The sequence below is a fragment of the Panicum virgatum genome, chromosome 2K (assembly GCF_016808335.1).
Source record: "Panicum virgatum strain AP13 chromosome 2K, P.virgatum_v5, whole genome shotgun sequence".
In the NCBI taxonomy this organism is placed as follows: Eukaryota; Viridiplantae; Streptophyta; class Magnoliopsida; order Poales; family Poaceae; genus Panicum; species Panicum virgatum.
Window position 1 is genome coordinate 64,736,202 of NC_053137.1, and position 25,851 is coordinate 64,762,052.

General features: G+C 49.9%; 2 protein-coding genes and 1 long non-coding RNA gene across 4 annotated transcripts; 1 reads left to right on the top strand and 2 right to left on the bottom strand.

Moving 5' to 3' along the window:
• Positions 1-12,481: 12,481 nt before the first annotated feature.
• On the bottom strand, positions 12,482-18,404 carry LOC120694558 (putative MYST-like histone acetyltransferase 1). The gene is made up of 9 exons (XM_039977725.1): positions 18,053-18,404; positions 17,623-17,711; positions 17,377-17,436; positions 17,010-17,222; positions 15,951-16,019; positions 15,215-15,376; positions 14,979-15,072; positions 14,709-14,851; positions 12,482-12,898 (listed from the first exon to the last, which is right to left on the bottom strand). Exons 1-9 carry the CDS (start codon positions 18,345-18,347, stop codon positions 12,695-12,697), a joined length of 1,329 nt encoding a protein of 442 aa, XP_039833659.1. The 5' UTR covers positions 18,348-18,404; the 3' UTR covers positions 12,482-12,694.
• A 349-nt stretch (positions 18,405-18,753) lies between these two features.
• LOC120694560 lies at positions 18,754-21,703 on the top strand. Of its 2 annotated transcripts, XR_005683542.1 has the most exons (3): positions 18,754-19,942; positions 21,216-21,272; positions 21,369-21,703. It is a non-coding gene; the product is annotated as an uncharacterized LOC120694560 (long non-coding RNA). The 2 variants fall into 2 exon arrangements; XR_005683541.1 differs by having other exon boundaries at positions 21,216-21,703.
• Positions 21,704-22,031: 328 nt separating this feature from the next.
• LOC120694557 (coproporphyrinogen III oxidase-like) lies at positions 22,032-23,988 on the bottom strand. Its single transcript, XM_039977724.1, has one exon. It carries the CDS (start codon positions 23,585-23,587, stop codon positions 22,196-22,198), a length of 1,392 nt encoding a protein of 463 aa, XP_039833658.1. The 5' UTR covers positions 23,588-23,988; the 3' UTR covers positions 22,032-22,195.
• Between the last annotated feature and the right edge of the window lie 1,863 nt (positions 23,989-25,851).

Consider the following 25,851-nt stretch of genomic DNA (forward strand, 5'->3'; position numbering starts at 1 on the left):
AGCCACCACCACAGACCCGCTCCACCCCAATAGCCCCCACCATTAGCCGCGCCTCGTCCTAGCGCAGCTCCCAGACCGCTTCCCCTCGCCCAATCCTCACCGGAGTACCCTCGCCGTCGCTTGCCTCCGCCGCCGAGCCGCCCTGCTCCGTCGAGCCGCCACCTCCGAGCCCCTCCCCGCAACCCTAGACCACCCTGTAACATCCTGGAAAATTCACCAAATAAATAACATGTGACTAAATATTTATTTTCCATCATTGAGCTCGAAATCCTACTAAAACCAAGAACCCTAATTCCCGGAAACTTTTCCCTGTCCCGAACCCCCGTTCTTCCAACACCTGATTCCATTCAACGTGTTCATCTGTTCTTTTCCCGCCGACCGAACCCTTCTCTCTTTCTCCTCACCGCCGTCCCATCCCGCGTCACATGGTCGCTTGTCGCCCACGCGCGACCACCCTTCGCGATCATCGCCGCGAATCTCTCTCCCTCTATTTTTCTCTCCCTCCTTCCTCTCTCTCCTCCTCTGCCGAGCACGCTCGGCCCGGCCTCTCGCTTCCTGCCGCATGTGGCCACCCCGCTCGGCGTGCCTCACCTCCCCTGGCCTGCGCACGTGGGACCAACGCCGCGCGTGGCCGACCGCGGCCGCGGTCGCCGCTGGCACGCACTCGCCCCCCTCCCTTTTTCCTTTTTCCCATTTTTCTTTTCCTTCTCCTCCATTTATTTTCCCTTTTTCCTTTTCTTTTCTCTCTCTCTCCTCCTTCTCCTCCCTCCTTCCCGCGCGCTGCAGAGCACCGGCCAGGCCCCCCTGCCCCGCACGGCTCGGCCGCGCCACCCATCGCCCCTGCTCCCTCCCCGGGTCGCTCCCCGCTCCCGGCTTGCCCCGTGCGCACGCCGCCCGCGCACCCCTACTCGCACCCCGCTGTTGCTCGCGCCACCGCCGCGCACGCGCGCAGCGCCCCTGTAGCCCGGCCCCGCGCGCACGCCCCGGCCGACCTCGCCATCCCGCGCGCCGTGAGCCACGCGCCGCCCTGGTTCGCCACGGCACCGGCCCCGTGCGCCCCACCGCCGCGAGCACTCCCTGCCCCGCCCGCACCACGCCACCGCTCCCCGCCCCGGCCTGCCTCTCCCGCGCACGCCGCTAGCCGCCACCTCGCCTGCCCAGCCCGCGCGCACCGCCTCCGGGCCGCCCGTGCACGCTCACGCGCACGGCGCGCCGCGACGCCGCTCGGCCCGGCACCCCGCTCGCCTGCGCCCCACTGCCCGCGCGCTTGCGCCCCGCTGCACCGAGCCGCTCCCTGCCCGCGTGCCCGCACCACTGCTCCGCTTGCGCACCGCCGCGCGGACCGCTGTGACGTAGCGAGCGCGCACGCACGCACGCTCGGGCTCGCCACGGCACTGGCCCGCCTGCCGCGCGCACACTACCGCCGTTGACGCCCGTACGATGTCCGCCTGCGACGGTCGCCGACCGCCGTCGCGTCCCATCCCGCCTCGCTGCTCGCGCCATCGCACAGTACCGGCGACCTTGGCACAGCGCCGCCATTGACGCCCGCCGTGAAGTCGCATCGCGAGCTTCGCCGGCCACACCGCGGCCCCGCCCTCCACCGACCTATGCCACCTATAAAGTGACCCCAGCGCCGCTCTTCTGCTCCCACAACCCGCAAGCACCACCGCCCGCCGCCTCCCTGACCTCCTCGCGCCGCCGCCCGCCATAGCCGCCGCTCCCGAACGCCGGCCATCGCGGAGCACCCCTCCCCGCTGCGCTTTAGCCCAAGCCAGGTAGGGCACTCGGGCCTTCTCAATCCCTTCTCTGTTTCCCCTCACTTCTCGACCGCCGCCGCGCTCTGTGGCGCCGCCCCCGAGCTCGCCACCGCCTACCGCCACCCGCCGCCGTGGAACCCCCTCTACGGGCCACCATTTTCCCAAATCAAGGGAGGGAATCAATCTCCCACGTCGCCCTCCCTCTTTTCCCCCTCGCCCCGGCCGTCCCGAGGCCCAGGGCCGCCGGCCGAGCGCCGCCGACGCCCTGGGCGGCCTCCCCTGTTTTCCAGCGTGGAGGGAGGAGGAAGAGAGGGCATATTTGCCCATGGCCCCCCCTTTTTCTGCTATTTGCTAAAGAACCCCCCCTGCCCTTGGCCTTTTTTCTAATAAAGCCCTAGCCTTTATTATATTACCAAGCAAACCCTCCGCAATATAAACTTAATTATAAATAGGACCCTACTCTTTTCCTGAATGACCCAAAACCTTTTTGGAAATTACAACCAAACCCCTGCCTTCTCAAATATAATCACAAACAGGTCCCTGAACCCCTGTTAGGCCCTAAACACCCTTTCGACCTATCATTTCATGTACCTAACGACCTCGGATCTACCCAAAGCCTTACCACATCTCTCTTAATATAGTTTTGACCATGCCATTAGAAGCACACCCAAAAATATCACTTCATGCCCTATATTTCATGTGTCCCTGTTTCGAGCTCGACGACAAATCTTTATTTTCTGTGTTTTGATTGTGTGATTGTTTGGTACGCTGTAGACCACGGAGTGAACGAAGGAGAGCCGTCAACGAGCAGTACTGTGAGCAGGTGAACGAGGACCCGTTCCACGACCCCGAGCCCGAAGGACAGGACCTTCCCGAAGGCTACGAAGACGGCAAGTTCAATCCCATCCTTTGATGCATGTTTCTATCCTAGTTTTTATAAACACAACTCAATGGCCTGTTTTATAAAATTGCATATGTTTTGCTTGCATGAAAACACGGTTGGATAGCCACCCCTTGTTTTGCGATGACCATTCCTTGACTACCTAGATTAATGTCTGATTTTGCTTGGACATTAATCGATATTAGAACGCTCAGGACTTTACTCATAATATGCTTTATTTTTTATAAAGAAAATGTGTGTGTGGGAAGGGATAAAAGTGGATTTTTGAAAGATGAGTCTGGACGGGATGGATGGCATTTCAGTGTGATTTGCCGTTGGTGTGCTCGCGCCGGTGTGGCAGAGCAAGGAAGGGAGATATCCATCTTGGCACCCCTAAGGACCGAGTTGGTGTTACATCTCACCTAACTCCACTATCGTGCAAACCACTCGACCGTTGAATGGGCAACGGCTTAGCATAAATCCCACTAGTTAATTTGATAGCCATCAGGAGAGCTGAGAGCAACGGGTGACTAAGGAAAGGGATAAGCCAGAGTGACTTATGCCCGGTTATACCTAAGTGAACGGTCGATGACCCCTTGGTGCATCCCATGATGGCTAGTCAGGTTTAGCTAAGGTGGGTAATGGCTATGTTGGGATCTACACCGACACGACGGTGTTCGAGTTGTGGTATCCTACTTGTGGGTAAAGTTGCACACCTCTGCAGAGTCAAAAGCTATTCGAATAGCCGTGCCCACTGTATTGGGCGAGTTACGGTGTGGTCTCACCACTAGTGTTTACTTTGGGATGGGTTAGCGTGAGTTGTTTTGGAATGTGTCCGGCAGTTGTGCCGTGTGCTACGACGGACGGGGAGTCCGGTAGCAGTTTAAAACTTGAACTCCGGGTTACTACAAAAACTGTTTTCAAAAAAAGTTTTCTGTTAAAATAAAACCCTACATAAAATATCGTTTTTCTGTAAATTAAACCATAACCTTATCCTTGATTTACCTATGCATATTATTCTGTTATAACCCCCCCTCCGTGGGTGTGGTTGGACTTGCTGAGTACGTTTGTACTCACCCCACTCTTACTTTTTACAGAAGAAGACCCAGACTTCGTACCAGACGACGCCGAGTAGGGTTATCGTTCTACACCCAACCTTGCCTGTGGAACCGGCCCTGTCGAGATGCCTCCGCTGTCGCAGTACTCTGAGCCCGTGATAGACCCCATGTGGTTTGCGGTCTGGTGTTATGTCGTAGCTTGGTTAATCATTATTATCATCTGTATCGAGTGTCCTCCAAGGTTTGTACGGTTTTGAACCATCTGATGTAATAAATGTGGCATCAGCCTCCTGGGACTGGTGTTTTGTATCACATTTAAGTCTTCTCTTATGAGGGGACGCTTCACACCCAGAGGTGCGCCTTGAACCCGTGAAGCTCACGCACCCATCCACCCTCGCCGCCGGTGAGCCCCTCGCCGGTAAACCGCCGGTCAAACCCGCGCTCCCCCTCTGACCCGACCCGAGGACCTCGGGTTTGAAATTCCAGAGAACCCGGGGGGTTATTTGAATGGCTCAAGACACATAGGAATAGTGCCTTAGGGACTTCTTTGTGATGATTTTCAGTGATCTTTGAAATTCAATATCAATTCGTAGAAATTTCGTAAAATAGCAAATCTTGATGTTTTGGAATCCTCTTGAAGAACTCTATGCAGTAGAACCATAATATGTTAGGCTTTAGTTGCAAGTTTTTGCTGTAGAATTTGATTTGTGTTACTAGTGCATAAATATTGGCTGATTTTATCTTTTTCTTATCTACTGTGTGAAGCCTGATCTTGCAATGAAATTTTTATGGTGGTTTACTAATATGTTTATGGTGTTTCTATAAAAATTTCGTGCTCAGTTATTATGTGTAGCTTTTTATTTGATTTAATCCTTGTTTAATAGACTTTATTTATGTTAAATAGTTTCTGTTCTTTTTAAATCCTGAAAATATTCCTGAGTGTTCATCTGGAGTGTCTTAGCTTGTCCAGGAAGTTTGAGCTTCAGTTCATGGCTAGATCAGGGGCTAAAAATAAATCTTGCTAATCTATTGTCTGTTTTGTTTATTTTCTCATATTTATTTCTTTATAGGTAAAATCATGAAAAATTCACAGTTGCTAGTTCTTTTCTGTGTCAAGCTCCTGTTAAATGTTGAGCTTCTATTTTGCTCTAGTTTGACCTGTATAATTTAAGCTTGTGCTAGGTGTTGCCTGCATGAATGATTTGTTGTGATTAAATGGCTACATTTATTGGCATGATTTTTACAGGGTTGATTGCTTTGTTCATGTTCTATTTAGGGAAATTTTGGCAGCGTTTGTTATAGTTTGTACTATGAGTAGTTGATTTGTTAGCAAACTATGCTTTGTTTGTTATAAGAAAATCACCCCCACTTGTTTATAAAGTTAGTCAACTTCTTTTGTACTGTTGATCATGATGCCTTGTGTAGTTAAATTTGGTATTTAACTACTCTATAAAAGATTGCCCATGTGTGTATTTATATTGTTGTTCTTGCATTACATATAGACACGACTGCCTTATCGGACGGGACGTACGAGTTGATCCCGGAGTCTGACGGAGGTGATCTCGAAGCTCAAGTAAACACTGCTGAACTAACTGAAGCCCCGGACCAAAGTTCGGAAGAGCCTAGAGCTGAAATAGTTAGCAGCTATCGAGAAGGCAAGCCCCGGACATAACCTATATTTCAAATTAATATCATTTACTGTATTACTTGTGCATTTACAGTTCTTAGGATTTGAATTGAAACCCTAGATGCATTATCCTAGGAACCTATGTACTGATCACTAGACTTGAGTTCGACTACTTGCTAAGCTTATAGGACCGGTAAAAGTCGAGTGATTGCCTGTCACTCGCGAGCTTTATAGGAATTGCCTATTTACTTTCTGTTAACAATATAAGGACGACGGACGGGGTTGTGATCGATATCATAACTTCATGTGAGACCCCGTCTGTGTTAATGAACTTGCTAAGGTCGCGGTGTGTGGTAGCGTTGGTTAAGTCTTTGAAAGTACTAGCCACATGCCGTCAATATGGTACGCGGCAAGCCTAGTAGCCGATTGGACCGGGGAGTGGATATACCTGACACTCTCTCTTAGGGATAGGTTTTATTTTTATGTTGCGCAACACTGCGACTTCAAGGGACAAGGGTGGACCTCGTAGAAGGGTGGACCTTGGAGCCCTGTAGTCGGGGAGAGTGTTCCTATCCACAAGCCGGAAAGAAAGGTCAACGGTTGTTTGGAAATGACCCGACGGTGTTCCAGACGTGTGTGCTAGATTTATCCTTGCAAGGTTGAATTTCGATTTAGAATCGTCCGCCTCTCACGATGAAATGAGACTGCTTGATCTTTTTGCCACACAGAGTAAGAAGAGAAATAATATTATGATCAATCTTGATGTTTGCTTAAAGTTCTACCATGATTAAATAGTAGTTGCTTACATAGAACGGTAAATCAACTAGAATCTTGAAAGCTAAAACTTGAAAGTAAGGACATACTCTTTATTGCTTTTCAGCAAAGGAAAACCAGAGCCTCACAAAACCTTGCATAGTCTAGCTAAAGTGGGCTACTTATACCCGTTGACGGTTAAGTCTTGCTGAGTATTAGAATACTCAGCCTTGCTGTTGAAACCATTTTTTAGGTATGAGTTTTGATGATCAGATCGCTAGCTTGACCTACCCTTGCTCGTTACCTCCTGGCTGGTCCGTAGAGTGGGATCCGTCTGCGACTGGCAATGACTATGACGAGTGATACCATGCTTGGGCTAGCCTGGTGTGCTTTTGCGACGTGTTGTAGCCGTCGTGTTTTATCTTCCGCTGTTTTAAACTCTAAACTTAGGTTATGGTTTGTATAACTGTTTTATTTAAGTTGGCTTTGTAATAATGGTTTTAACTGGTTTGTAAACATTACTATGCCTGTGTTGTAAAATTGTGGTTGTAATATCTCTGGACTCGCCTTCGTGCGGGGTATGCTTGTTCGATCCGAGAACCGGTGGTTGTATCGGGACGTTACCCGACAGACCAAGAATTATTCCATTTGAAGTGCGTTTAAGCTAATGTTGCCTTTATGGTGATGGCCTGCGCACTTGAGCCGGGATAATTTAGGTGGTTCTGCCACAGCTCCCACCTCCCAGGCAGGCAGGTAGCCGCCGCACCCCATCGAGGCATCAGGCAAAGGCATCGATCCTTCCCCTCCCTGGCCCTGGCCGCACTGCATCGATCCCGCCCGCCCCGGCGCCCCTCCCTCCTGTTAGGCCGCCCCGCGGGGCCGGCGCGCCTCCCTCCCACCGCAGTAGCCGCACCAGCACGGCAGGTCGACAGCACCCCTCCTCCAGGGTCTAGGCTCACTCCTCTGCCAAGAGACAGGTCATCCATCGTCGCGCCCTGGATCTGTGAGTGGTGACCAGCAACTCAGCTCCTCGCCAAGCGCGTCGCCGCCGAGGAGGCCCTGACCGTTTGCTTCCCTGCAGCCTGCCCCTAGCTTTTGGGATGTTCAAGTTAAATGGTGTGTCCAGTGTGTCTCGGTGTGTGATTGTCTGTGGACAGTGGACTTGATATTTGTATTGTATGAGTGTGCACGACTTGTTACTTGTATGACAGTATGAGAGTGTGGACTTCTATTGTCGGTTATGGTGACATGTTATCGGTTATTATGACAGTGTGAGACTATGTCATGCTATGGTTATGTTAATGACTTAATGTTATGTCGTGGTGCTATTTACTTATCTATGGACTATAGTTTTATTTTCTTATGTATTATGTATCCATGGTTGAATCTATTGCGTTGAGTTGAACGTTTGAAGTGGTTACATGTGTTGATGTTCCCACTTTTAAATACCGTTTCCCGACCGTTATCGACATGATTCCGATCGAATTGTTTCTATTTCGATTTCCCGTGTATCCGATTTTGTTTTCCCGATCGAGCTCTCCCGTTTCCGTACCTGTTCCCGCATAAAAATATGAAAACGAAAATGGTTAGGGTATTTTCCCGACCGTTCCCGACCGCTTTCATCCCTAGCAACGGGTTATCCACGCCCGTACCCATAAACTATCTATTCTCAGTTTATCCATACCCAAATGAGTGGATAATTGTCCAACAAGTATAGATAATCCAATGAGTAGGTAATAGACCTCCAAGTGGAGTGGGTTGAAATGGATCTCACATCAAGTGCCGGATCCTGGAAATAAAAGCTCGCGTTCACACTATAAAATTTTATAGAAATTGACTGAAATTTATTGGAGATAACTCAGTATGGCCGGCAACTACTCTATGCAAAGCAGTATGGCTAGACCTACACGTGGGTCCCACATCAAGAGCCGAATCCTAGAAATAAAACCTCGCGTTCACACTATAAAATTTTATCGAAATTGACTGAAATTTGTTGGAGATGACTCAATATGGCTGGCAGCTACTCTGTGCAAAACAGTGTGGCTAGACATACATGTGGGCCCCACATCAAGGGCCGGAATCTGAAAATAAAACCTCGCGTTCATACTATAAAATTTTATGAAAATTGACTGAAATTTGTTGGAAATGACTCATCATGACCGGCAGCTACTCTGTGCAGAGCAGTGTGCCTAGACCTACACGTGGGCCTCACTTCAAGAGCCGGATCCTGGAAATAAAACCTCGCATTCACACTATAAAATTTTATCAAAATTGAATGAAATTTGTTGGAGATGACTCAATATAATCGACAGCTACTCTGTGCAAAGCAGTGTGGCTAGACCTACACATGGGTCCCACATCAAGAGCGGAGCTACAGAACATAAGAGAAACGAAAAGAACTAACTAATGGGTACGTGGGTAAAACGGGTATTATTCATATATATCCTACTCATATCCAAATTGAGATGAATAATTCATATCCTACCTAAATACAACGGGTATAGATTTGGATAAGAGTAGTGAGTATTCATTGGCAACTTGATTCTACTTTCTTCTGCCGGTGGCCCCCGTCTTAGCTGTGCCCGCAAAGGAAATTAAAAAGGAAAATTTGTCCACAGCACACTATGAAAGCATGATTTTGTGTAGAGCACATAGGCAAAATCAATTTTGTTCCCAGCATACCGCAAAAGCGTCATTTAGTCTACCACACACTGCATCCAATAAACTATTCATTTTCAACTGAGAGGTCAGATAAAAGGACTGTTTTGCCCTTTGCTGGGGCCTACCTGTCATCTTCTTCCTCACCTCTCTTCTTCTCTCTTTTCCCTTCGTCTCCTCACTACCGCTTCCCTCTCTTGGACCTGCGAAATCCTCTCCTTCCTCCCTCCCTTTCCGCCGCACCCATCGCGGCCTCACGCGGCCGCCCCACCTCGCGCCCTACGGTGGCAGCCCTCCACCGGCCCGCATGTCGCCATGGCCACTTGACACTGGTCCGCGCCACCTCTGGCCCGCGCAGCCGTGGACCCTCGACGCCAGTCCACGCCTTGCCGCTGGTCCGCACCGCTGCTGGGCCGCGCCTCGCTGCCGGCCTGCGCCGCCTCAACCCCTCGACGCCGGTCCGCGCCTCGCCATCCCCTCGCCGTCGGTCCGCGCCGCCGCGGCCCCTCGACACCGATCCGCGCCTCGCCAGCCCCTCGCTGCCGGTCCGCATCGTCTCCGCCGAGGCCCCGCGCCGCCGCCGACTCACAACCGACGGGGCACTTCAACCGCAAGGACCATGGCTTTGCTGCCTCGCTCTGCGCCATGGCCGCGCTGCTTGCCGTCGCAATCTGGCTCGTGCTCGCCACCACCAGCGTCGCGCACATGGAGGTCGCTAGGGCCGCGCACGGACGGGTGGCGCGGTCGCTGGCTCCGCGCGACGGCCGGTGCGGTCGTGAGCTCCTCTACGAGCGGCGCGATCGCGGTCTCCCTATGCCCGCGGTCATCGCCGGCCTCCACCCTCGCGCTGGCTAAAACAGAGCAGCAGCAAAAGTTTGGAAGGGAAGGGAGGATGAAGCAAATGAGCATGTAAGATGATGACAGGTGGCCCCAAGGGTAAAATGGGCTTTTCATCCTCCTTTGAGCTACAAATGTTTAGTTTATTCAGTATGTTGTGCTGCAGACCAAAAAATCTTTTCACGGTGTGTTGGATATTAAATTGAGTTTGGCAGTGTGCTCTGCACAAAATTACACTGTTGGCAGTGTGCTGTGGAAAAATTTCCATTAAAAAAAGGCTCGTATCAAGGTGGGCCAGGCATGGCAGAAGGATAAGCGAAGCGAAGCGTGGCTGACTGAGCCTGCAGCAAATTTGCTTTCCCAAAACGTCTAGTCTTCCAGGGACAGGCACGCAGACAGCGAGAGGAGATTGTTCCGAGAGAAAAGAATGCCAGGGCTGTGTTTAGATCCGTAAAATAGTGGTAAAAAAGTTATATCGGACATTATAGTACATTATAGTATTTTTTGTTTGTTTGTGGTAATTGTTGTCCTACCATGATCTAACTAGGCTCAAAAGATTCGTCTCGTCGTGTACATCAAAACTATGCAATTAGTTTTTTTATTTACCTACATTTAATGCTCTATGCATAAAGTAAATGATTTGATGTAATAGATGAATAATGAAATTTGGAGAGAAAAATTTTGGAACTAAACACAGCCCAGGGAGAAAAACAAGTGCCCCCGCCGCGACAGGAATATCTGGAGGCGAGCGATGGGAAGGAGACGCCGCCGGACCAGGCAGGCAGGCTCCACACCAGACAATGCCACGCCACGCCACCGCCCCCGGCGCGTTCCGTTTCGTGGCGCCATCCGCCACCGGCGCGCCGCGCGCGCGCGCTTTACAGAGGCGATCCCCGCGGGTTACATCGCACCAGACCGGCCACGCGCACGGCCACGGCGCGTTCTCTCCCCCGCTCGCCTCGCGTCGCCTGCTTGTCGCCCGCTCGCGCTCGCCGCGACATGCGCGCGCCACGGCCACGGCTTGCCTTCTCCATGTGTCGCGTCAAGGCTCAAGGGGGTCGGTGCCGGGTGGCCGAGCCATCCGCGCGCCCCGTCGCTGTCGCGAGGTTTTCTCTGGATACAGTAATGATCGCTCTGTCCTCAGCTTCGAGCTGCAGCTGCCTGTGCGACCGGCTAAACAATTCGGGTTCAAGGTCTTTGCGCGTCCCGAATCCCGACCCAAACCCAACCCAACCCCATCGCCGGCTAGTTAATCCGCGCGGCCTCGTGGGCTGGCGGCGGCGCCAGGGAGCATGTGGGGCCGGCGGACAAGGAGCCCGAGCCGGCGGCCTCCGTCCTCAACACAAACACACCGCTCGATCGCGCTCCCGCGGCGCGAGCTGCAGGCTGGAGATGCCGTCCGGCTCGCCGCTGAAAGGAGCCGCGAGACCCGAGGATTAGACTAACCACCGGGAAGGACAGCGGCTGTGCGCGCATGATTAGCGCTCGTGACAAAGCCGGGGGGGCGCATCGGTATTAGCGTAAAGCGGCTGGGGGATGGACAGGCACGGCACGGCACGGCACGAGCACGGCCGCGGCGAGACACCGAGCACCGGCGCCGGCGCCAATCATGCGTGCCTGGGTGTACGTGTACCCGCCCCCCTCCCTCGCCCATCCGAAGCGAGACGCTTTCCTCGTCTGTTCCTGGCATCTTTCTTTTGCTTCAGCAGCTTCTTCCGGTCCGGCGTGAGAAAGCGACCATTTCTTCAGGGCGCGTTCCCCCTGTTTGGCAGCGTCCAGCGGAGCCAAATCACCAAACGACGATTAGATGTCAGGACCTACCACCTTGACGCAGGGGTAGGATTAGGATGGTCACGCGCGCTCTATCTCGAGGGCCGTCTTTCGAAAAAAAAAATCTGAAGGGCCCGGGACGGGTGGCCTGCCGTCGCCCTGCGGGAGCCTCGTGCGTGGGCGTGGCTGCCGAGTTCGCGCGCAGGTGGAGCCGTGGAGGTGGAGCGCACGCGCCCGCACCAGTGCAGTGCACCACCCGCCCAGTAGGCCGCACAGGCACAGCGCTCGGCCCCCACGCCACGAGGGTTCTCATCTCCTCGCGTCCCCGCCTGAACCCGCAACTGCATCTGTCGTCTTCCCCACAACCCCTTGCTCCCTCCCCCGGTTTGTTTTTGTCCCCCCACACATAACCCATTCCACCCTCTCTCCCCCGGGCCCCGGCTCATAGGCACAGGCGAGCCCCACGCCCCCACCCATATGGGCGCACAGGTGCGCGTGCCTGTACGCCCAATCTGCTGCAACGGCCATGGCAAACGTGCGACACTAAGGGGTGGTTTGGTTGCGGGGACTTTTTTTTAGTCCCTGGAACTTTTTAGTATTTAAAAGTATTAAATAAAAATTAATTATAAAACTAACTGCAGAACTCTGGGGCTAAATTGAGAGACGAATCTAATGAGGTATACTAATCTATGATTAGCAGATGATTACTGTAACATCATTGTAGCAAATTATAAATTAATTAGGCTTATTATATTCGTCTCACGAATTAGCACTCAGCTGTCAAAAAATATTTATAAACAGATTTTATTTAATACTATAAAATAGTAAGATTTCTTTTGATGTGATAGGGACTTCTGAAAAAAATTTAGAACCAAACAGGGCCTAACAACGGCGAACAAAAAAAATGCAAGCATGAACCGGGCATGCGTGGCACGGGGTCAGGCGCCCTTTCGAAGCGAGTGGCAGACTGGCAGGGCAGGATCTGTATCTGACAATGGCCGCCCGGGCAGTCAGCAGCAGATCGGCACAGCTGTTCCCTTGAATCATGGGGACGAAGACCGGTCTCACTTCGCTGCCGGTTCCTCGCTCTGATTTGTCTATCAAGGAGAAAAGGCGGCATGATTGATGCGAGATACAGAAATGAGTTGGGAACCAAGAGCTCAGCTGGGTTGCGTTTCTTTCCCTTTCGGAGACTACTGCAGCACAAACACAACAATGTGGATGTTACAGTTACAGACCACTACAGTTTGAAAGTACACGAGTGAGGGGAGATGAGATCCTAGCAAATGTACAGGACTGGATCGGTTAGCGTCTCTAATCCGGGGCTGGGAGCTGCTGCAGTGGCAGTGCTGTGCTAGCCTTGCTCCTTGTAGGGCGTCCAGATCAGCTTACTAACGTCGACGTCCAGGCCGCCGCGGCCCGCCGCCTTGAGGTGGCGGTCCAGGACCTTAGGATCGGCGCAGATGACGTGCTGCCCTTTGCGGTACTGGATTAGGTCCAGGCTCTGCAGCGTGCTCAAGATGTCATCTGCTTTTATTGCCGTCATATCGCTGAGTTCCTGCAAGCAAGTATCGTTAGGAACAGATGCAGCTGCATATAGGAACCATGTACGATGGAAACTGATGACGAGATGTGGTAGCAGGATGCTCTCATTTGGATTAAAAACAACTATGAATGGTAGAGGAACATGATATATATATGTACGAAGGTGAACTCTTAAGATCTGCTATGACCATGTGCACTCTACCAACAAACACTGTGGTTACAGGTCAGAGACAAGAAGGCAACAACAATTGACGTCCACAATACAGTAGTTCCATGTACTGCTTTGCATACGTCCAAACGTTTTCAAGGGCTGCAGCAACATAAACAGGAATGCCACAGGCAGAAGAGCCAGAAAGCACATGGATCAATGTCCTTCCATGGAGGAAGTTTCTGCAGATTTTACTGGTTGCACGTGGTTCTGCCAGCGTACACTGTATTTTTTACAGTATTAGAAATAATTCTAATACTGTGCTGAATGTTGGCCTACAAAAAGGCGAATGTCCCGCAACTGAGTGTAGCAGAGATGTGGCCTACAAAAAGGCGAATGTCCAGCAACTGAGTGTAGCAGAGATGCGGATGTTGCGGTGGTTTTGCGGGCACACAAGGAGGGATAGAGTCCGGAACGAAGTTATTCGGGATAGGGTCGGGGTGGCACCAATTGAGGAGAAACTTACCAAGCATCGGCTGAGATGGTTTGGACATGTCCAACGAAGGCCTCCTGAGGCGCCGGTGTGTAATGGGGTTCTTGAGCGGGTTGATAATGTAAAGAGGGGTAGAGGTAGACCTAAACTGACGTGGGATGAGTCGGTTAAGAGAGACCTTAAGGATTGGAATATTTCTAAAGAGATAACTTTGGATAGGAGCGCTTGGAGACTAGCTATCAATGTGCCTGAACCTTTAACTTATTTCTTTCGGGTTTCATCTCTAGCCTACCCCAACTTACTTGGGAAAAAAGGCTATGTTGTTGTTGTTGTTGTTGTAGAAATAATTCTAATCAGTACAGTTCTTACTTGCCTTGAAGAATCTGAACCTAATATGTTTTATTGTTGTACAGTCCTTATACATCTGGTACATGTTACAGCTGCCCATGATATAAGTATATAACATTACTATTTACATGTAATGTCTTCTCTATGATATTACAATGATTTCAGCAACAAACATGATTCTCCTAGTCCTAGAAGTGAAAAAAAAAGGATGAACTTTTCGTATAACTGTTCCTTTACCAGTTTTCCAGTAAAAATTCTACTGCGCGCAGAGTTAAAACCAGGTATATCAATCTACTACCTCCCTGAATGGCAGGGCCACAGTGCACTATGCTGATGACTACAATCCCTTAAAAAACTGATATGTACCATCAAGTGGGCTGCTTCACATGCACCAAAAGTTTCAGGGCCCAGACAAAACGTGCAGGAAGGCTAAGGTGACTCCACTGGCTGCCTGGCCCTACTGACCCTTTATGGTAAGTTGGAAGGAAATCGGAACTGATGAACTAAACCCAAACATTCCTTAGGTAATCTCCCACGTCCAAAGACCCTTAGCACAGATCAGGTTCTGGAGTACTACATCAAAATTGTCCTTATTTTGGGAATGCTTAACTAACGCAGCATTACAGCACAGCCACCAACTTGTTCAAGGGCAATCCATGAAACACGGGTCAACTCTTTTTTTTTTCATAGAACAATGACCAAGGGGTTAGCTAGGTTAGTTCAAGGAATTATAACCTAGAGAAAGTAACTCTTTCTAGAGCTGTCGTATCATAATTCAATCAGCTTTTGAAATTTGTACAATAAAAAACTTCTGGATGGACGGAAGGGCGTTACCTTTATAGATATGTTGCCCTTATGTTTCTTTAGAATTTCTAGAAGCACTCTAGTCCAATAACCTCTATAGCTGAGTAGACCAAGATCAGAAAGAGGGCGCTCCGGTGTCCCAACTTTGCCTTCCTTCTTGGAAAGCTCATATGCTACAAAAGTAAAAAATAGTTCTCCCGTGAATAAAAAGATAAGAGTACATAAGTGATTTTTGGCCCACAAGAGATTCAAAATTTAGAGATTAGATAATGGAATATACAACTCAGAGGCCATACTTACAGAAAGCAATCAGGAACTTCCCATATCCTTTTCTTTGGTATGGGGGGAGAGTGAGGATGCAAGCCAAATTGTAAGATTCTTCAGAGTGTTTTTCCTGCAAAGAGAAAAATCCATTTAACAATAGCTATATGTTTTCTAGCATCAAATGATCAATATCTACTGATGTGAACATATCTTGTATAGAAACTACTGAAGGGCTTAACAAAAACATAGATTCATATTGTTGTGAACCTTACCTTAGAGAAATATCCCACCATATGACATCCCCGGTCATCACATTCACATAGGACATAAAACAAGAATAAATCAACGTCGTAGTACAATGTCTTGTGATCAAGAAATAGCTTGGCCAAATAACAAAGATTCTGTCCATAAACCTTGTTCTTCTTGCCATCAACCTGTAATTGTGCAAGCATTTTTCAAATTACTATCCAAAGAGCAAATCAAGCAGCTTGACAACAGAAACTCTTCATTCATAAGAACTGAATTTTGCCAATTGTGGCACCTATCTGGCTACCTCCTACATGTTTATTGAATGATACATGTCTATGATTGGATTCCTAAACATTACAGGAATGGCCTTGAAAAGGTCTTTTAATTGACCAACCACAACTGACTAAAATACTTTGGTAGCATATTTTCCTAGATTCAGCAAAGTGGATAAACCTGCTAACAAATTAAATGCATAGACTTCTTTTACATTTTGCTAGAAACTCTACGTCGTTCTAGCCTACCCCAACTTGCTTGGGATCAAAAGGATTTGTTAATGCATTCTCCCTAGAATGGGAACGCTTTTGAGCCACAATTACAGCTACAATAAGTATATGTAAAAACTATTCGCAGAACTTCAGAAAAAATGCTTGCTCAAAAGTGGCAGAGGTAAAATATGTCGACAAGACCAACATGATCAATAACTAGGACGTCCAGATAGCAAAATACTTATGGGGGAAGTTAAGATGGATACAAACTTACCTCGAACATCGACAGAGTCCCACTTCTATAGATTTCATCACCTGGGGGATGTTTCAGATCACACTTTTTCTGTAAAACCAAATAAACTGATATTAAGAACTAGTTGTGCCTTATGGCACTTCAGCATGCATGAGAATTCTGTTGAAATTTGAAACGAATCATAAGCACAGCAAGCTGCAAGCAACAAAAGCAAAAAAATTATGATAGGTCAACTCGAGAACAGTCGAACAAAATATAGTAAATATGCTACAATGCTAGCAAGGTTCATACTAGACATGGCATTGTATAATAGTGAATTGTGACCATGACTTCAGCTTGTCAAAGAAGGCTAAAGGCTTTGCTACGACATATGGAAAATAAGTTGTAATAAAGGAGCGACATCTTATGACATTTTGCACAATTGTGTTGTAGCAGGGGTTTATTTAATGTATTTCCTTGCACTAAAGAGTGAAAATTGTTGTGACTGATTCTTGCAGGAACTGCCAGAAGGCACATATACACCGTGGCGGCGCCGTGTGGTCAATCTACATAAAGAATCCGTCTAAACAACAAACTAGCCCAATTTGTCAAGATCTAGTCACTGTTAACCAGTCAACCCCCTTGCTCAGGGGGCAAATCGGTTTCTGTCTACATGATCATATGTGAACCACTGCTCAGGCACCCATCCACTGTTTTAGGGTGCCATGTATGCTTGTGGACTTGTTATGTGTAGTTGCTCTGCTATTAATTACTTTTTAAAACATATAGTACTGTACAATTACTTTTTAAAAATTGATTAATTGCAAGGCGTACCAACCTGAATACTGTATGATTAAGTTCAAATAAGCTATTTGTTTGCATAAATATATGGATGTTTGCTGATACAGCACAAAACTACCTAGACCATCTAGTTGCTGTCTTGACAGCCAAATTCCTATTCTCACAGTGACTACCCGTCTAGCACCTAGAGTTGAGACAAACATGAAAGGAGCTAAGTAAGGTAATTAAGTTTTGATCTCAAGGTAGAAACATGCATCTAACAAATAGGCAAGGTACAAAGCACAAATAAGTATAGCTCACCATGTGCCTCTGAAGCTGTTCTTTGCGCTTCATGAAATTGAGGCAAAATTCACAGAAAAACAGCTTCGGGCAGTCATTGTACTCTGGTGGAAAAGGGGAAAAATACCATGTATCTATCTCATATCTCCCAAGTTCTATCTTCGCGATGTTCTTCACCTTTGTGAATTCTTCATGTTCCCGCAAGCTGGCTGCATCAAGTTCCTCATGACCTTGCTACAAGAGCAATTGAGGTCAAATGAGCAAGAAATATTTGTCACCAAATGCATGGTAAGCTAATGCCTCAATTACCACTCCGATAATAAATTTTCACATAACACTTAAAGTGAAAATATTAAAACTACAGTGAGTAATAACATCTGCAGCATACCTCCACATGTGTTTCATCAATTTTACGTTTCTGGTGCCGAGTCATCTTTAAGCTCGTTGCCTGGATAAATATCAAAAGATAATCAAATTAATCCTTCATATTGCAAAGACACTGCTGTCAATGAAATTTATACAAATCGCTTCATGAAAATTTTCGCAAATCAAACGTTGCAGCCACTGACTAAAAGCAAATGGTATAGGTGTCATTTGTATGTACAGGCAATATAACAGCATGCATTTCCCTTACCTTATCTTCTACTTTTTCATCGACAACGGTTTCAACAGTATCAAGATCAAGTTGCTCAAGCTTAACCCACTCGTCAAGCCTTCTATTGACTGCAAATTCAAATCGTTTAAGTTAGTCATCCAATATCCGAGCAGGCTGCGGCTATTACAAGAGACTAGCCCCAATTTCTAATTAAAATTGTCGGTAGGAATAGGAGACTGTGATTGTACTAAAATTCTCGACCACCTGAACGATCATTGCTGAAATGTGCAAAGGAATGAAAACTGAAAGCTCAGTTCATCACAAAAAGCCTTCAATTGAACGGCTCTACACCCAATTGACCAGTGAGCTGTAAAACCCAGATTTCCCCAAATCTGTAAGAGCCCAAAACCTAACCCTAGACACGAATCCTCCTGATGGGATTGGGATGCGAGGCAGGGAGGGTCCTTACACTCCGTGTAGTGGACGTAGTACTCGTAGTCGGCGGGGGAAGAGGACGAGGAGCCCTTGCGGCGCTCGATGACCTTGACGGGGTGGAGCTTCTGGTCGCGCCACCGGCACATCACGCGCGTGCCCACCTCCAGGGGCAGGTGCGCCCACGACGCGGACGCGGCCGAGGACCTCAGCCTTCGCTCCATGCCTCCTCCGTTCGTCGCTGCGCCGGCCCCGTTGCACGCCGTGCCCCCAGCTCCGCCGGCGGCGGCGGAGCCGTTCTCCGGCGCGGTCAACGCTTCCATGGAGCCCATCTCGTCGTCGGAGATGGGGCGGATCCGATGTGAGCGGTTCGGGGTTGGGCCTTCTCGCCTGCTTGGGCTTTGCCAACTTGATGATTGAGTGAGGTGGCCCGCGGTCCGGATGGTGGGGCCCGTATGTCAGAAGCTCTGTCCGTCTATTGCGGTGTGTGGGCTAACTTGCGCCACGTCGGCCCAGTTTATCTGTTTAGGTGATCATCGTTGGGCCTTGCCAACCCTAGTGAAACGATATTTCTTGCCTTGTGTTTTTACCCCTGCAATAATCTCTAACTACGATTCACGCAACCAAAGCTAGCATTCCATTGGGCCACGTCGTCTAACTTCTGCTCAGCCGTCGGATGAGAAAACGACGTCATTGAACCCTTCAACGTGGCTGTTGCTTATCTGCCGGTTCTAATTCCTTGGGGATCCCTCTCCTGGAATCCTAATTGCCTCCGGTCCTCCTCCTCCGGAACTAGCCCGACCCGCTGAAGCTGCCCTCCCTCGCCGAACCACCGCCGGAGCAGCACACCAGTGCTGCCGCCCACTCCGCCCTCTTCCTGTTCCTCCGTTCCCTGTTAAGCATCGGAGACAGTCATGGAGCAGTAGGCAACAGGCGTAGGCGGCGCGACTTGGATGGGGGCGGATGTGGCGGAGTGCGAGGAGGAGCGCGTCTTCCCCGTGGCCGCGCCCCCGTAGAGGAGCACAGGGAAGGCCGACGCAGGCGCCAAGAGCCAGAGGAGGTCCGGAGCCTGCACGCTGCGGCCGGGCAACGCCTCGAGGAGCGCATTGGTGGTGCTCCGCTCATCCTCCCCTCCTCCTTCGCGGCGGCAGGAATGAGCTGCCGCCTAGGTGTGCATTTGGGCCATTAGGATGGGAGGTCGGGGAGGCGGGATCGGAATCGGAGCCTGCGGAGGAGCGGGTGGTGCGGCGCCTGGCCGCGCCTGGCCCGCGCACGCGCCGCTGGCCGGAATCGCCATGGAGTTGGTCAGTCGATCTCTGTTCTTGAATCCGTCGGGCTTCCCTCTTCCTCTTCCTCCCTTACCAGCCTCATCTATTGGTGGAGAAGCTGCACGTTCACGCGTCCATATGGATGACGCCCAGCCGCCCACCAATTGCTCGAGGATATACCTCCAAGGCAAGGTGTTGTCTGGACAACGTTTCCAGGAGTTGCTGCTGAATAGCACTTGCAGAGCTAATTTAACAATCGATTTACACAGACAGCCAATATTTACTGCAGTTCCAGCAAATAACCTGTTAATCCATATATTCAAATATTTCAAGTTTTGATGTTCATGTATCATGAATTTATGACTAATGGTAAAATATGCAGACTGCAAATCCATAGCATATGTATCTTATCTTATATTCTAACCTTGAATCAAATTTGATTCTTCAATTTATTTGTAACTGAGATGTTACAAATAAATTGGTCTGTGTTAATTGCAGAACAACGTGTGCACAAACCCATAATATACTCTTACAGGTATGTCGATCTCCATTCCTTGAATCTCACTACTACTTATTTTAACAAAATCTTACCATGTATTTTCAGTAACTAGCACCAGGAAGTGATCCCAAATAAGTAAAGATCAGGAGCAATAAAAAAGGTAAGAAATACCAGCTAAACAAAATTCTCTTTGAAATAGCCCAACAACAAAGTTGTATATAATACATACAGCTACATATTTCATGTTATGCACTTTCCTTGCTTTAGCGTCTACCATGGGCAAAAAGTGCTCTGAATTCTGCTGTTTGCACGTAGTTAAAACTGAATATTAGAGACACACTATGTTGGTCAGTAAACTGCCTTTTGCATGTCTGATAAAAATGTTCAACTCTCAATATAAAGTATACAGCATGGTCTGATGAAATTTTCAACTATAACCAGGCACGCAGTTCAAGTCTAGTTATTTATATGTAGCATAGTTTGTCATGGTTGTCCTTCAACTTCGAGATTCAACGAATAGAGCCTTCACACCGTCAGAAGCTATTATTCCAATTAGATTTAGAAGGATTTGACAAATAAGCCCCCAAAAAAATAAGTTGGAAATAGAGCTGTAATCAACATTTTTCTAATTCTTTTCTATAGTGCATTGATAAATGGAGAGCAAATAAACCATTTCTCACAGCTCACAAGTTACCCAACAATGATATAATCAAATGGTTACTTGGTAAATAGAAGTAGGCACTTATCTGTGGAGAAAAATATAGACACACATGTGTGCCAATATTTTTGGAGCAATGGAAATTATTTCTCTCGCACCACTGTTGATCTAAAATGCGAGTGCAAGGTGGGCATCTCGCATCGTGTCACATGAGAACAAAAAAATATAATTTCACTTGTTCTTTTGTTAGTACCTGACAATTGGCTACCACTACTTGTATTGCAAACAAAATAGATAACAGGCAAGCAAATAGAGTAGCAGGTATAATTTAACTTTAAAACATGTGTGCTATATATGCGCTTTTATTGAAATGTGTAGGTGCATCTCGTTTCATAGATAAACAGCAGCCATATGCTGCATTTGTTCATATTGTTCACCGGAGCAGAGACCTTTATTCAACTGAGAAGTAACCCTATGCTTCTTCAATGTTCCCCTTTTTAAACAATCTCATGTAAACACACTTCTGTTTGGCCCCAATGTTTGTCATTTTTCATTGAATCCAGGAAGAATTGAGAGTTCAGTGTGCCTTCTCTGTCTGACTGATGTTGGAATTCCAGTTAAAATAGTTGCTAACTGTATTCAATAAAATAAATAACATATTTTTACAGCACAATCATCTATCTATATAATTTGGTCTTAAAAATGTGGGCTCTTACAGTTGTCAAAGTCTTCAGTTCATTTTTCTTGAGATGTTCACCTGTTCAAGCTTTTGCAGTTGGACAACCGTGAGCAACAGGAGAGGAAGAAGCTAAAAAATAAAGAATGATCAAAGGTAAGCCAGCCTTACATAATCGACCTTTATCCATTATCATTTAATTTGGATTTAACTACTATCTCCTTATATTTTTCCTCTGGTACGACTACACAGCTAGCTAGCAGCAAGCAAGAATATTTTGTTGTACAAGACATGCCAATATGGATCATGCTTCTGCTTATAATTTTGGACACAACTTTGACTAACTGATGCTTTTGCTTTTGGGATACATCTTTTGGTCGAAAAACCAGCTAACGACATTCCAAAACATGTATAGCCACCATAGAATAACATAGATGATAAAATTACATGTTATAAGATACCTACCTTTTGGAAACAAAGATTAAGTTCACTGCTTTGAGTACTATTTTAGTTTATGTAACATCAAGATTGTAAGCAACATAGTATGATGATTTCAATGTCTCGGCTGACACGTACTTTATTAGTTACTTTATTAGTTTATAACAGAAAGAGATCTCAAAATCATTTGATAATAAAAAGCTAATGTACTCATCATGTACATAACTCACAATGTTCACACACGTCAGTTAATCATAATCCAATAACTGACATGCCCATCTACGTTGCAAGGAGACCACACACACATGGCATACGCGGCAACGCCGCGGCCATTTCTAGTAATGAAGGATTATCACTCGACACTACAGACTACTAGTTCAAAGGAACTGTTCAAATTTGTATTGTATTGAGATGTTTTGTTTGCACGCCATTAGTGCTAATATTGGCCACAAAACAAGCGAACTCAATGAGCCGATATGATCATATGAAACGGATTAGAGAAAGGAATATACAAGTTGAATTTCACTGAAAGAAACCGTCAAAGATTTACATGCACTTGTCATCTAAAAAAATCCTCGTCCATTGCGAGGTGAATTTTCTTTCCCGCAGCAAGTAAACCAATTAAGACGCTCAAACTCAAACTACGTGGGTATTCCTCTGTCCTTGGCTAGAGCCTCGGCCGCCCTCCTCCCGGACACCAGCGCGCCGTCGAACGTCGCCGAGCACCAGTGGTCGCCGCACACGTACAAGCCGTCGCCGACCCTCGGGTCCCTCCCGGCTAGCGTCGTCGGTGGCGTCTGGTCCGGTTGCGCGAACCCGATACGGTACGTCCTCAAATGCGTCCACGACGCGACCGCTCCGGCGCCGAACCACCCGCCGAGCTCCCGGACCACCTCGTCGGCCAGATCGGCGTCCTCCCTGTCGGCGAACGAGCCGACGAGGGACACGGACACCAGCACCTTCCCCGGCGGCGCGTACGACGGCGCCACGTTGGTGGCGAAGAACATGTTGTTGACGATCCCCTTGCCCGACCCGTTGAGGAGCAGGATGGGGGCCTGCACCAGCGCGCGGTCGGTGGAGAAGTAGAGGCAGACGGTGCTCCTCTCGGATTTCTTGGGTCGTTTCTCTGGAATAATCGATAGCTGCGGCAGGAGCTTCTCGGCCTCCGGCTGTTCGACGGCGACGATGACGCCGAGCTCGCCGGGGATGGTTTCGCCGGTGTCGAGCGTCACGCCGGACCCGTCGATGGCGGCGGCGCGGGAGTTGAGGCGGACAGAGCCCGCAGGGAGGCGGTCCGCGAGCTGCGACGCGATGGCACCGATGCCGTCCTCGGGCAGCGCGTTGTCGCCGAGGGCGAGGCGCTTGAACACGAGCTCGAAGAGGCGCGACGACGTGTCGAGCGCCGGGTCGAAGAATATCCCGGCGAGGAACGGCCGCAGGAACCTCTCCACGATGGAGGGCGAGAACCCGAGCTGCTGCAGGTGGGTGGCCGTGGTCGTCTCAGGCGCCGAGAGGATGGCGTCGTCCGGAGCGGCCGCCGCGCGGAGGCGCGTGAGCCCGACGAGGACCTTGTCGGCCAGGGTGCCCACGGGGGAGAACACCGCGGAGAGGGAACGGAGCGGGAGGCGGAACGGGTCGGAGAGCAGGTAGAACGGCTCCCCGGCGCCGGTGAAGACGAGCGCGCCGGGGTAGAACGGCCGGAGCCGCAGCGCGGGGAAGTCGAGCAGGCGGCGGCACTCCGGGTACGCGGTGAGGAAGATCTGGAAGCCCCGGTCGAGGCGGTACCCGTCGACCACGTCGGTGGCGACGCGACCGCCGAGGCGGTCCGAGGCCTCGACGAGCGTGAACGGCACAGAGAGCGACGTCAGGTGCGTCGCCGCGGCGAGTCCCGCGAGCCCGCCCCCGACAATGACGGCCTTGCGGGCTGCGGCGGGGCTCGCCGATGGCGCCGCGGCGGAGGCGGCCACGGTGAATCGGAGCGCGGCGGCATGGCAGTGGGGCTTGGGCGGCGCGGTGAGCAGGTGGACGTGCATGGGGGTTGCAGTTGCAGGTCGCAGCGAGTGGCGGGAAGCGGCCGGGCGGTTTGGCCATTCGAGTGGTCTAGGAGCTCGTCCATGGAGCTTGTGGATATGGTGGATTGGTTCATGGAGTCGGTGTTTGGGTGGAGACGGAGCTGAGATGCTGCTTGTGGGGTCAGTTATGACTGGGTGTACGTAGGCTCGGTTCAGGGGAAGAGAGTGTGGTGGCGCCCGCGTTATCCTTGCTGAATCTGATGCTGGAGAAGGGCTTGCAGGATGCCAGGATCAGATTTTGCCGACTGCTGAGGGCGAAATCACGATGAGAGATCGGAATTGCTGTGATGGCATGGGCACGAAGATTAGCTTTCGCTGCTCCAGATTCCTCAATCGAGCACCCAGCCCACTCTGCTCCTGTGACACATGATCCTGACGAAAAGGCAATATGAGGCTAACTGTATCTGTGTGACCGCTGCCAACCTGCCCAACCGCGTTTCGTGGCCAGCGTTGCGTTGCCACACCTGAAAGTGAATGCTGACTGATTCCCAACCTCCCGGCAACGGCACGGCATGGGGGGTGGTGGACTGGAGAACAGTGGCCGCCACCAGCTCCAGCGCCGTACTGCCCGCGGTGATCGAAACAAGAAGTCAGGAAGCGGTCAGTGGCCGACCGGGCGACGCGAGACGCCGCACGGCACCGCCGCGAGGCGCGAGCGTCCCCCCGAGAGACTGGGGGGCGCGTACGCGCGCGGAGTCAAGGCTGGTCCGCGGATCGGGGAGGTGCCTGTCATGGACGGCGCCACGACGGACTAAGAGCTGTAGGAGAACATATTACTTTGTGTTACGTTTTCATCTCAGAGAGGCGTATTTTTGTATTGTGGGCCCGAGGCCATTGGCGTGAGGCATATAGGCCGATCACGTGTAAGGAGAACTCGGATTTTGGTTTATGAGAAAGACAACTCGGAGAGGACAACCGGTCCTCGTTCCGTTCCCCCAAATCCGCCCGAGATCCATGCGCGCTCACGTCCCGGCGATCGCCGGCGGCCAAGGGTGGTGACAGTGGTATCAGATTCAGTATCCTCGGCACGCTACCGGCAGTTGCTGCGCCGCGAATCGATCCCGTACTCAGGTACGCTTCTCTGGCGTCCGACTCTGCTCCGCCGATCCTGCTCAGGATTTCGGCGTCCACGCCCCGTCGCCGAGTTCCAATCGTCGACGGCCACCGCAAACCGCCGGTTAGCCGCTCCGGCGCCGTCGACCACTTCCATTTCATTCGCGCCGCTTAGGTCATAGGGGATCATCCGATTTGGGGGATTTCTCTTTCTGTTCTTCAGCGGAACCCTATTCCACGGGTGGAGCTGCAATCCCTGTACTCCGTCGACCTTGATCCGGCAAATGATTCGGGTTGTCGAGTTGATTTCGCCTTGCACATTGCGAGGTGTTGTCCTCGCTTAATTCCCAATCACGCTAGATCGGTTTCCGGAGGGATTCAGCCACGGCGCCACCAAAACCATCCGCTCAGACACAATTTGTGCTGGACGCGATGAGTGCTGCAGCTGCAAGGGACGATGATCGATGGGATCGTATGTCAGAGAGCATTGATCTGCTGTTCGTGCGGATGGGCAGTTTGGAGCACAACCAGCGCCTTGCAGCGGGTCAGATTGACATCAGTGTGCAGGTGATTGAGCAAGTGTTGAAGGATCAGGCCGCCCTCACCAAGCAGATTGAGGCTACGGGTCAGGCAGTCGCACAGTTGACTTCACACCAGCGGGATGCCCAGCGTTCTCCATTTCGCCCGGATCCAGATTACACTGCACCTCCGTTCAATCGCCGCCCCGCAGGTGACACTGTTAACCATGACCACCATGGAGGGTTTCAGGGATTTGGGGAGAATACACGCCACCATCGTCATGCTATTCCGAAGTTGGCTTTCCCTAAATTTGAAGGTGATAACCCGTTGATTTGGAAGGATAAGTGCCTGAATTTCTTTCAATTGTATGAGTTGCCTCAGAGTTTGTGGACAACAACAGCTGCAATGAATATTGATGGCCCTGCTGCTAAGTGGTTACAGATTTACAAGCTCAGGTATGGACTGGGAGATTGGGAACCGTTTATTTCTGCAGTTGTGGAGCAGTTTGGTTCGCATGACTATAGTTCTGCTATGAATGAACTGTTGGATTTCACACAAACTTCAACACTTGATGAGTACATTTTGGGTTTCCCTGACTTACAGTTTCATGTGTCCATGCATAATCCCGGGTTGGATGAGGTTTTTTTATTTCA